At 48.4% G+C, this 12,663-nt stretch overlaps 1 protein-coding gene across 10 annotated transcripts in view; it reads right to left on the minus strand.

Annotated features, from left to right (window-relative positions):
• LOC106752109 (RNA binding protein fox-1 homolog 2-like) overlaps window positions 1-12,663 on the minus strand; it is a 370,278-nt gene that overhangs the window by 45,657 nt on the left and 311,958 nt on the right. For all 10 annotated transcript variants that reach the window (XM_014633549.1, XM_014633558.1, XM_014633610.1 and 7 more), the window contains one exon: window positions 8,557-8,577. In XM_014633549.1, the coding sequence (XP_014489035.1) occupies window positions 8,557-8,577 (21 nt within the window). The remainder of the gene's footprint in view (window positions 1-8,556; window positions 8,578-12,663) is intronic.

The following is a 12,663-nucleotide window of genomic DNA, read 5'->3' on the forward strand; positions in this document are numbered from 1 at the left end:
GAGAGAGAGAGAGAGAGAGAGAGAACAAAAAAGAAGAGATAAAGAGATAAAAGAGGAAGAAACAAAGAGAAAAAAAATCAAAGAAGAAGAGACACGATACTGAAAGAAGTCGCTTTCCACAAACTACTTCGCAGCTTGTAAATGTATACATTATGAGTGCACATATGTTTGTTAATCGTACGATACTGCCAGGACGGATTATATACCATACGTGTGAAATTACAATATAATAAAGTATAGATACGCGTGTCCCCGCGTGTCGCACGTCTCTCTCTCTGTGCATCGAGCGTGTACACACGCGGCCACATCTATATATGCAGATATCGGTATAGGTATACATATATGTATATATACATATCGAGGAAATAGAAATACATATGTATACATGTATGTATACGCTGTATATATATATATATTCACAGGTGAATCTCATATGAAGGCAAGCCAAGGCCACGACATGAGACGTGCAAATTAAAAAAGGTAATAATATTAAAAAAGAAGCAAGTAAAAAATTCTCTCCCAAAACCGCTCCAACCACAACCAAGCACAACCACAGGCAAAATACGGGCCTTGTCAACGAGACAATCATCAACCAGTGAATGTGGCGCAATACGTGATTATTAATGTAATAGTAACAATTTAAAAAAAAAAAAAGATATCTATATATATGTATGTATATGTATATATATACGTATGAGGTATACGAAAGGCAAGTGGTGGGGCGGGCAAGGTTAATTATTCGACGACCGGGGGAGGATAATAAGAGGGGCGGGTGGTGAGGGATGGAAGTAAGGGAGAGAGCGGAGAAGAGGAGGAGACACAGACACCTACCGGAGAGCGCCGGTCACGTCGAATTTCGATCGGCTGATTCGATTAACTTGGCCTCTCTCTCTCTCTCTCTCTCTCTCGTTCGGCGTCTCGCCCGCTTCGTTTCGCGGCTACGAGCCCGCTCTCGCGAACTCGTAATCGCGAACGTAACGGGCGAATCACAGTTAACCGAAGCGCGGTCGACGTTCGCTGTCTCCCCTTCTCTCTCTCTCTCTCTCTCTCTCTCTCTCTCTCCCTCCTTTCTCACGGTGGTGTACTCGAGAGGTCGGGAACTAGGGGGAGGAATAATTAAATAGGAGGGAGGGTACGAGTCGACGGTGTCCCGATTAATTAATCGAGCTGGCGGCTGGTGAGTGATCAGTAATAAACGTATAGAGGAGACATACACGCAAAACAAGCGCGACGATGCCGGTTGATCGGGTGGACGGATGGATTAATCGATTAATCTGCTTCGGGCAACGTTTTAAGGACTACTCTTTAGCGACCCGGACAGGCGGGACGAGACTGTGAAGCGACCAGGTGTGTGTTTGTATGTGTGTCTGTGTATGTGTATGCGTGTGTGCGTGCGTGTATGTGTGTAGGTGGGTGGGTGGATGGATGTGTACGTGTACACGTGTATGCGTGCGCGAGGAGGTTAATGATCGTTAAACGACAGTCTATAATATCTCAGTCATTCATACGGAATTATTGCGCAACGTGAATACCTCATGCTTTTACCACTGGACAGATAGATAGCCCTACAGATATTAAAAGCTACCAAGAGGCGAGACTTGCGAACAGACTCTGGAGGTTCTCGGGGGGGTTTTCTCTCTCTGTCGGCTTCGGAAGTGGCGCGTGCCCCTTCTTCTCCGCAACACCCGCTAATTCGCGCGTTAATTAATTTTGCTTCCCGTTCAGACCAGATCGTGCATAAGCGCGCTCCTTCGACCTTCGTGTATCGCTTTCGCGTCATAATTCGAGCGTCCCGATGAATCTTCCGCCGATCCCTGGACTTTGTGTCATCCGGTGCATATTGTGCGACATTTTTCAACATTCTTTCAACTAGGATCTCCCAAATGCTGCGGGTGCATTTAGTCTTTCTCCACGCTTCGCCGTGTAATTTTCACATTCTCGTGCAAATTTTGGGCCGAACAATTGTGACGGAGAAGAGGTTCGCAGGCTGCGAGAAAAAGAGGCGCGTCCATAAGACGGACTCTCGTCCACTTCGTCTTGATGCGGATTTTTTTATTATATGCGGTTTCGCAACTCCTGTGCATTCCGTGCCTACATTACTTTCGTCATAGCCGTAACTCGCTCGATTCTGCTCTTTTCGAAATCGTTTTGCTGACTTTTTGTGTGGGAAGGGGCCGTACCTTTACGCAAAACCCTCGACATTCGTGGCCTCTTATTCGTTTATCGCTCTCGTGTCTTCGGCGCGAGAGTCCTTCTCCTCGGATAGCGGCGAGTCCGTCCTCCCTGCGGGCCCTCTCAGTCACCGCGAGGGAAACAGTCGTTTGGGGGGGGGTGGGCGTTCTCTTCCTCAAAATGTCCTCCTGTCGTCGTTCCTCCTTCGTTGCCCTTTCGTGCATGCCGCTGCCTGGTCTCCGCAGGGCGTTTCATTCGCAGAAGCATCGTTCGCCGTTGCATCTCACGACGTTCCCGAAAGCACGTCTCGCGAAGGAGTGTTTCGTGCGGGAAAGGCTATTCAGGCTGTCACCTGATTATTCAGATCGTGCACTTTCCGGCCAGTTCGGTATTTTTGCTAGAGGGAACGCGACAGTGCGCATCGTTCCCGAGCCCTTTTCCGTGAGCTCTCGACGAAGAAAACGCGTTTCCGGCTCAGACGCCACTCTTGTTCTTGTTGTCGTTGCTTCCGTTTCCGCTTCTCCGAGCGAAATGCCCTGCGTGACATTAGTGCGTGCGCTTCTCACGCTCGGTGAATCGCCATCGTGAGTTGGAACAACGTGAGACGATCGCGCGAAGAGACGACGAGACTCGCGAGAGTGCAGGGAAACGGGAAACAGAAAAAAAAGTGCGACAGCGCGCGTAGACGTTCGCGACGATCGTAGGCGGACGACGAAAGTAATACACGTGGCATGCGCGTATCGTGAAATTCGGAGACTTCCCGAAGATCTTATCGATCATGTCGGAGCCGAGGACAATTTCAGCATCGCGCGATGAATTGCGAGTCCTCGTCCGTTAAAAAATTCATTATTGACAAGTACTCGGAATGTTTCCCTTGCATTTCTTAAGCCTGCATCAATAGTTACCGTGAAACTTCGCTCGAAGAAATGAAATAATCAGATTTAAATCCCGAGAGTTGGATATGAATTTTTCAGGATCTTTTCTTCCGAAAGGATATCGTTAGACTCATCTGAAAGTTTCAGATCGAATTCGGAATAAAAATTCGAGTATCTCACGTAAAACAAGTCCCAAATGACGAACTATTAATACGAGCCCAGATCTTCCAAGTTTCTCGAATTTCTCGTTGTAATGTCAACGATCTCTCGCTTTCTTCTATTGTTAGATTAATTATTCGAATTTGGTTTTTAACAACTCCATCGTTCGATGCTGAATTCTCCCGCTGCGCGTCCAGTCACACACGAATCCACTCGACATTCTCACGACGCGGTTAATTGTTGTTACCAAGCAACGCGTGGCTAACGAGGATTAAAAGCCTATTTGCATGCATCATCGAAAATCCGTCGTCGTCGTGGAAATCCTCGACGCGCGAGGAAGTAACGCCCTTTTTCTACACGAGTCGACCAACCGCGGCCCGAACTCTCGACATTACCGAATTTTTGTCGGAACGTGTCGCGCGCCCTTCGCAGCGGACGCGCGAAGGCAATAAAGTCTCGCTCGCGCGCGCGCGCGTCCGGCGAGGCGGGTCTTTTTCTTTCCCGGCAACGGCGGCGATATCAATTTTCCTCGCACGTTTCCCCGCGCGACCGCGACAGCGTGACTGTGAAGTGAAAGAATTCTGACGCGGCGTAAAATTGGAGGAAAGAAGAAAGAGCCGGCCCGAAGGAAGAGGGGGAGGTGGACGAGGGAAAGCGGTATGAAATGGAATGAAAATTGTTAGGAGAAGCGGAATGCTACGGGGAAACTGCGGGACGGGTGCAGTAATATCGTCGCGAAATGCGCGGACAGAGTGAGGGACAAGGAGGTCCGGGAAGGACCTCGACTTCCGGCTTTCCTTCGGGCACTCGCTCTTCCCTCCTCCGGCTCCTCCTTTCTACGTTAGCCCGCACTGTGTCGTTACGTCTACAGCTGTCCTTTCGAACGTCACCCGCGATGGCCGAATTTCCGGCTGACCGGAGAAAGAGAGGCGATCCACGAGACGCGGAAAATTCCCCGCGCGCGTACTCACACGGAGATCGCGAAGACGAGATAGTTTCGAGAGGACAAAGGCGGGCGCGATTGCCGATCATATTCTCGCGAGCGTGATTCCGCGACAGCCGAAGACCCGCGAGACCGCCCAACAAGGACGACGACGACGACGACGATGAGCGTTCTCGATGAATAAATGGAGGAACGGAGCGACGACGGAAATATCCCGACTATTCGTAGCGGAAAGTTCAGAGGCGAACGGAGGCGAGATATTTTCGCGAAGAGACCGGGAAGTGCGCGAAATGAATACCGTCGACGGAGCGATCGCGTAGTTAAACAGCCGGGGAGGAATAGAAATCGAGAGAAAAAGACGGGGAAGAAGACGGATAGAGCCGTAACGAGTGAAATTGCGCGCCTTTCGTCGAATTTTCATTTTCCGGCCACTCCGCGAATCGGCTGCGGCGACTGCTGACCGGCTTCCCCGCAAACTCAAACACCGACCCTGAGATTCCAAAGAATGAGCCGTCGCGTGTAAGTCACCGGCGACGCAGAGAAAAACTTAGGCGTGTAAATAAACGCGCGTTAATATTTCACGGGGAAAGTCCGCCTCTCGTTCGCCCCCGCGCTTCCTTCTCGCTCTCTTCGGCGACCGGCGGGTATGCATGCAATGCAATGATCGTGCAAATCGCAAGAATCGGTTTTCGATTGACTGCTCTCTCGACGATGTACGGAAAGTAAAAATTCCTCTTTATTGACTGAAGTGTGACAAATCGATTCGCTCTCTCCTGCGCGTCGCGCAGATTTGTTTCGGCGTGCGGCGGCAAGAAGCGCCGCCGCTCGCTCTTCCCTCCCTCTATCACGGTGGTATCGATTAACGATTTGCCGCCCTCGTCCGTCCGAGGCCGTCGATACCGAATCACACCTTGTTCGATCGTACCACTTAGCTTAAATATGAGAGAAATATAATACGCGGCACACACGTGCAAAACAATCACACACCAAATCACAAATCGGCTGCGATTCACGCACGGGGGTCACGCGAGGAGGGCGCGATCGCTCGCGAGGTTTCGGAAGCTCGGCATTTCGGATGATATTTATACGCGCGTGTCATGACGGAGCGACAAAACCGAATATCATTCCGGCCTCCGTCGTGGCGCGTACAAAATTCGCGCGAGCTCGCTCGTCCGTTCGCATATGAAATTTCTATCCGTCGCGCACAACGTCGCGCGCCCCCCCCCCGGAAAATAATCATTTCCCCCTTTTTCGCGCTCGTCACATTCAGTTTTTCGTCGCCCTCGCGCGCGCTCGCAGCCGCTCATCGCGCGAATCATCCATCATCCGCTCTCTCTCTCTCTCCTTCCGATCGTCCGTCTGGTTTCCTCCGTCTGCTATCTGGATGCCGATTTCTTCCGTGCGTCTCGCTTTAGACAGAGAGCGTGAGTGTGTGTGCATGCAACACACGCACTCGATCGTCCATGCACACAAAAACAACTCGCGTGACGATTTCGAGTACCACTACGGTTCTAGGTCGCTACTTTTTCTCATGTCGCTATTTCCCGCGGAATGTGTGTCTTTATCTTTCTCTCCACCTCTCACTCAGTGAATTTGTTGCCGAGAGTAAGCCTACTTTCTCTATGTCTCTAAAGTGGAGTGTCATGGCGCACAAACACACACACACACACACGCGATTGATCGGCGGATCGGTAGAAGTGAAATAAATCACGTCGGCGGGTTATCTACGGCTATTTTCTAACGAATTTACCCCAGTTTACTCGCCTAGCGGACAAATCGATGTCTCACGATCTTTGGAATGTTTCGGCTCGAACCTGCACACGCTGCAATGGTAGTTGTACGACGGTTGCCATGCGGTTGCGTAATACTGTTTCTACGGTTCCACGTGGCTCCGCTGCGACGATCGTCCGCCACGTCGCCGCCGACTCTCGACGCCGAGAAACACGGCGCGCTCGCAACCGACCGCTTGCTCGCTTTTTTTCCTCCCCTGGCGAGAGTGAATCACATATGAGAGAGTCATAGTCGAGTACAAAAATAGCGGGGAGGGGAAAAACTAGCGATCCCGATCTCGCCGCATTTCTCTCCGGAGCGGAGCCACGCGAGCTTAATTCTACGTTTATTAATACCTAGACCGTCGCCCGAGCGGCGTTCTCTCGAGCGTCCTCGCTGCCTCCGCTGTCCTACCGTGTAAATGCACTCGTACAATCTACCGTCCTAAACGCTAATTAGACGAAATGCCTGTAAGGTAACGCTCGCGTATAATCACTAAAATCGATACCCTGTGTTCGCTCGGCACGATACCCCTCCTCCGTTCGTATTCCGATTCGCGATATCGGTCCGTGTTTCGCCTTTTCTTCATTTTCTCTCTCTCTCTCTTTTTTTGTTCTTCTTTAACAACCATCGGCCGGTAGAATCGATCGACAATTTCCCGAAGAGTCCGCGGAAGACAAAACCGCGCTGAGACGAACACGGCGCCGAAGAGTTCGCCGTTTGCCCTCCCGATCTCGGAATTTCGAAGTTTCGGATACGTGCGCGAGGAGGAAACTTACGATTATTACTCATCGTTAATACTAAAATACCCTGTAGTCGTTTCGTTGTGACTTTACAAGCCTACGAATTCACACACCGACGCATGAAACCCGCGTCTTTTCGTTCGCGATTCCTTTTCTTTCCTTCGCCTGCGGAATGCATGCACGCACACACGAAACCGTAAAAGTGTGTGTGTCGCGAACCGTCGGAAAACCTGAGGAAGAGGAACAGCTGGGCGCACGTTGTCACGTTGCGCCGTGGTACAACGCGCCTCCTTTCATCACCGTGAATGATCTCCCGTTTATGTCGAGCGCGCCTTACTTCGACGCGCTACTCTTCTCCTCGCGCGAGAGAGAGAGAGAGCGGCCGCGAAAGCCGCCGTGATTACTCCTAGTAGCTTCCTCACCGCGAAGTAGAGAAACGGGTCGACGATGATAAGAGAATGGGTGATGGTGTGGGGGGGTAGGGGGAGGGGGGGACGATTCTGCTTCGGCTCGAAGGGAGAGACAGAAGAAAAATCGGTAGTGTGAGAAACGTAGGAGAAGGGGACTGAGATATGAGCGCGTTGTTTCTCTCCCGGTTGACAGAGAAGACAAATACAGTAAAAAAAAAAACTATATATATATATATATATATATATATATATACTATATATAAAATATATATAATACATATATATTATATATATGTGTATATATGTGTATATATATATAACAGGAGAGACAGTCTTTAATCCCGAGCTGGCTGAACGACGAGCAATTAGTTGTAGGTAAATAAATTCTGAACACCCACCTTGCTTCTGCCGGGATCATCGAGAACCTTAAAACGAAGGGACACGAGAGATCCCGCAAATGCGCACACGGCGCGACAATTCTGCCGGGCTGCCCGTTTGTTTCTTGTGTGTTTCTTAATGGTCAGTGTTTAGACCTGTGTCACACACAATTGCTCCGCGATGATCGAAAGCGACACGCGAGCGGACCGCGCGGCTCGAACGAACGGAGACGGACGGGAGACCGTATAGTAGTAGTAATAGTAGTAGTAGTAGTAGTAGTAACAGTAGTGCGCGTGTGCTCTTCCGAATCCGCGATTTCCCGGGAAGGGAGCGTCACCGTCGCGCGAGAAGATCGATGCGATCGGCGGTTAATTAATTAGACGTATGTGTGTATGATCGAGTATATGCCGAATGTCCATCGTCACCCTCGATTTGCTCGGTGCACTCGCTCGATGGAGCTCGAAAATTTGCCGTGAAGTGATTAATTAATTGAACAGCGACGTATCCCGAATCGGCCGAATCGTCCGGTGCAAATAATTTGGTTACCGACCGAAAGCACGCGAGTTTTCCTCCTTTCCGTAGGAACGCGGGCGTGATATTTTCATCGAGAAATTTGGATTCCACACTGCTCTTTTTAGTCTCGCGACGTCGGTCCCGTTCGTTCGACCGCGCGTTTCGAGTAATATCTCGCGCGACAGATCGAAACACCTCCGCGATATCGGGATGTATCGAGCGTGAACGAAACAAAAATGGGGAGCCTCGTCCCTCTTTTTCCATTTTTTTTTTTTGATTTCTCTACACTCAGTGTGGTTACTCAGCATGATGCATACGATTTTTTTGGCTTGGTCGTGGTATGTGGCGGAGTTGGAAAGTTTTTAAATAAATACGTTATATCTCGAGATCGTCTCTCGCGATACTGCGCGCGGCAAGAAGTAGAAGTGGAAGAAGATGATCCGCGCGCTCGCTCGGTCGACGAGCGCGAGGCCGTCATTTTCATTGTCGTTGCCTGTTTGGTCGTTGCCTTCAGGAGAAGCCGTGACAGTTCTCACGGATCTCGAAGAAGAGATTCAGCAGTGCCGACTCCGGCACGTCGTGGAAGCACCTACCCTCTGGCCACTGTACGCATACTGCAACAGACAAACAGACATATGTGCTTCGTTACACGTTTCTCTTTTCTTTCTCATTTTTTTAACATGTCTGTATAATTAAAAGAGAGAGAGAGAGAGAGAGAGAGAGAGAGAGAGAGAGAGAGAGAGAGAGAGAGAGAGAGAGAGAGAGAGNTAGAGGATCTGGTCATATGTACTCTCAACATTTCTCCCAGTGAATTTCACTCGAAAGTAAAGTGACATTCGAATCATTTGAATTCAAGTGGTTTTTCATTTGCATGGAATAAATTCCCCACTTTGAATCGTTTAGTTCGAAAAATCTTTCCGTCCGAAATTGTGACAAGTGAATACGATATACTTCACGGTCTCGCTGAAATAAATTCATTGAGCGACTGAAACATTCATATACATCAATAATTCATTCCATACTTGAGTTAAAAGTTCACTTTTGTCATTCCGAGCGATATATTGAGAGAAGAAAATGGCCAATATCACTGAAATTATAATGATTTTCGAAATTATAATGATATTTTCTTATTCTTCTAAAAACAAAGTATAATAGTAGCAATATGCATATAAGGTTACCATTATTAACACTGCAATAACACTCGCCACGTAAATGGTTCCCTTGATTACAATTCTTTTGCTATCATTTTGTATACTATTTTTGTCGTTGTTCCAACAAAAAAAAAATAGTAGTAACAATATGCAAATAAGGATCAATAATACCGTAATAACATTTGTTACAGTTCTGACTGATTTTTTCGCCATGCGATTCTAGTTGCAATTCCTTTTCCAATGTATTTTCATTATTGCACCGAATGAATTTTCACCCGTTCCGAGTGAGATTTCGAGAGTTCGAGAGATCCTGCGCGAAAGAGCCCTTCGTTCCGTAATCGCGCGCACCACTCGCACATCGGCGTCCGTCGTGATTCGTTGCCGCGAGAGCGCTTCCTAGCTAGCTTGATGAAGCTACTCCATTTGTCGCGCGACTGGCGAAGATAATTAATGGGGTATTTAGCGGTGTTAGCAATTACCCGGCGTGACACAGTAACCGAACGTATATGTATATATAGATATAGGGCGGATGGTTATTTGAATTAAGCCGAAAATACCGCGTCACCGTTAACAGTTTGCCAATTAAGGACGCGCGGTTGCTGCCGAAACGGTTAGCGGTGAAATAAATTTCGCCATGCCGCGAGAAGAGAGAGAGAGAGAGAGAGTATGAGATCGCGATGTAATTGAAATTAAATTTTTCATACGGCGCAAAACGTGCCGTGCAAATTATCGTATAACCGGCTTGTTTGTCCCGCAGAAATAATCGTGCGATTCGGCGGACAATGTGGCGACGCGAAGTCGCCGTAACGGAGAGAGAAAGAGAGAGAGAGAGAGAGAGAGAAAGTGTGTGTGTGTGTGTGTGTGTATGCACGTCCAATTAATGTCGATTAATATCAATTCAAGCCGCCGAGGACGAGAGGTGATTCCGCGATCGGTCAACCCCGCGCCTGTGATTAAAGCGGCGGCTTTTTATTAGCCGCTAAACCACACTAATAACTGTTGGGCGTGGCCGATTGATCGCAGCTGAGTTTTTAGGGGGCTCAAGGGCTGTAAAACGTACATATATACTATACGCCGCAAACGCATTTTTGCCACGAGCGTAAATTCCTCGTGAAATTCTTTCTCGGAAAAGAATGGGGGATCTCTCTCTCTCTCTCTCTCTCTCTCTCACTTTCTATCTATCTTCTCTCCTTCGCCCTCTCTTTCTCTCTCCCTTTTCATTGTAGCAAATTATCCGTGCGTTAAAAAGAGGAAAAGAAATGTCTACGCGTCGCGAGGCAATGTCAATTTCAATGATCAGCGTCGACAGAGACTTCCCCATCATTAAATATTAAATGTCCAATACTAAAAAGGGCCGGTTTAGGTGGTATGTAGGGAGAAAAATTAAATATCAAACGGGCTGATCGAGTCGACGCGTTAAACTCAAATACTCAAATGCGGAAATATTTTCCCTCCGGGGAATTACTCTTCGCGCGGGATGTCGATTACATAACGCGATATCGTAAAACTTTTTGTGACCGCCGCATTATCGTGCCATATGCTGATCGAAGAACAGTCTATACGGGGAGTACGTAATACGGACGGAAAGTGGATTTTACGTTCGCAGAGCTAACCGATCTCCTCCTACGTAATTGGCTGCAGGAATTATGTAACAGGAAGATTGGCTCCATCGAACGGCCGGTCGCGAACGAACGAATGAACGAATGGACGAACGGAGGAACGAACGGCGGAACGAAGGAACGAACTATCGACGGTGCACTTCCCTCGTCTTATAAAACCCGAGATTGCAATTTTCTTCGCGCGCGCGCGCCGATTTTCTTGCCGCCGGGATGAATAAAGGCGGGGACGAGAGCGAAGGTAGGCGCCGAGCGCCGGGTGATTTATGGGACACTTTTTTCAGGATTATGTACACGGAGGTGCCGGAAAATCGAATCGCTCTCGCGAACTCTCGCGAAAATACGCGGCCGTTCGCGTGGCTTCGCCAAAATATTCCCCGAATATCGTCGATAATAATGCATGCATGCATGCACACTCGCTCGCTCGCTCGAGACGAGACCGTGCATGGGAATTCGTGAACTTCAGCGGCGCGTTCCGCGCGCGTCAATTATAAGGAGCCTCGATCAAATCCGTTTCTGATTAATTGGTAACTTAATGCCCTCGTATAATTAATCGCGAGGTGACTGGCGGTACTATTAGTACCCCGCACGTGGTATTACGAGAAGGATCGATCCGTTCGTTATATTATTTGACCGAATAAGATAAAATTATATCTTCGACAAATATGCTCGATAATGCACAACGAACGCATCTCGTTCGCACCAGATTTTTCGATCGATGAACGAAAAATCCATTCCGACACAATGAATCACCGTGTAGAGCTTAAATAAAGTATGAGAATACGGTATGTATGTAAGAACACACAAGTGTCGTACATATATGCAAAAGTACAGCGCGTCGTGTTAAATTCAGAGCAGAAGCGAACGTGGATGGTTAAATATAAATTAAGCTTTTTCTCTCTCTCGATATGTCGTCCTGAATTTGACTATCGTGACTTAAACAATTATCCATGAATTAATGATGAAATGTCACGTTGAGAAATTTAGCGAAAAAAATTTCGTGGGTATCGTTTTGACGATTAAATGATGGCGCACGTTGTGCGCCACGCTCGCGTCCCGCCGAGAAACGTCATAGCTTGAAAATTTGCACTCCCACGCGATAATTTGGCGGAATTTATATCTCCCTTATTGCTCGAATGAATATATAAAATAATAATTTCATCAAAAATTGCTAATACGCGGAATATGCCACGCGTTGAGATATTTGGTCGATTTGGCAATAGCTTTATTTCATTCTACACGACAGACTGCGTTAAAATCATCGTAGACCGCAGACTAATATCGCAGAATGATGTCGAGAAATTCAGCTAAGAGAATTTCCTAGACATTTCTCCGACGCAAATTTGCTGGCGCACACGGTGCGCCAACGCGAGCACTCACGTTCCTTTCATAAACGTCATCGCCCGACGAATCGCTCTTCTCGACGCGACAATTCAGTCGAATTAATATCCTTATTATCACTCGAACATATGCGTAAAACAACACTGTCGTCGAAATTAGCGAACACGCGGCAGATATATACGGTGCGTCAACGTTTTCAGTCAACCGCTCGACTTCAACGCGACAGATCGACGCACGCAACGAGCGACGTGAGAATTTTTTTCACCGTATGCAAGACTCCCCAGATAGCCGATATTTCACGTCGGTCCACCGTCGATTGTACTTAGCGTCGCGGTTACGGCGCATTAACGACGCGTGATCTACGTGCGCGCAATGGGCCGCGCGCGATTTCGCGTTTGCCCAGCGGCGGTGGTTCTGACCGACCGAATACCAGCGGGCAAGATTGATCGCGCGATTGCGTGTCTCGCGGCTGTATCTTCGGCAAAGCAGTTGTAATGAAACGGAAGGTGGCGAATTACTCGCCCTTCGCCCTCTCCTCTCATCCTCCTCCTCTTACTCCTCCACCGTTTCGTCGTCGTCGTTTTTACTGTCG

Source organism: Dinoponera quadriceps, unplaced genomic scaffold, assembly GCF_001313825.1.
Source record: "Dinoponera quadriceps isolate SergipeBrazil2010 unplaced genomic scaffold, ASM131382v1 scaffold96, whole genome shotgun sequence".
Taxonomy (NCBI): Eukaryota; Metazoa; Arthropoda; class Insecta; order Hymenoptera; family Formicidae; genus Dinoponera; species Dinoponera quadriceps.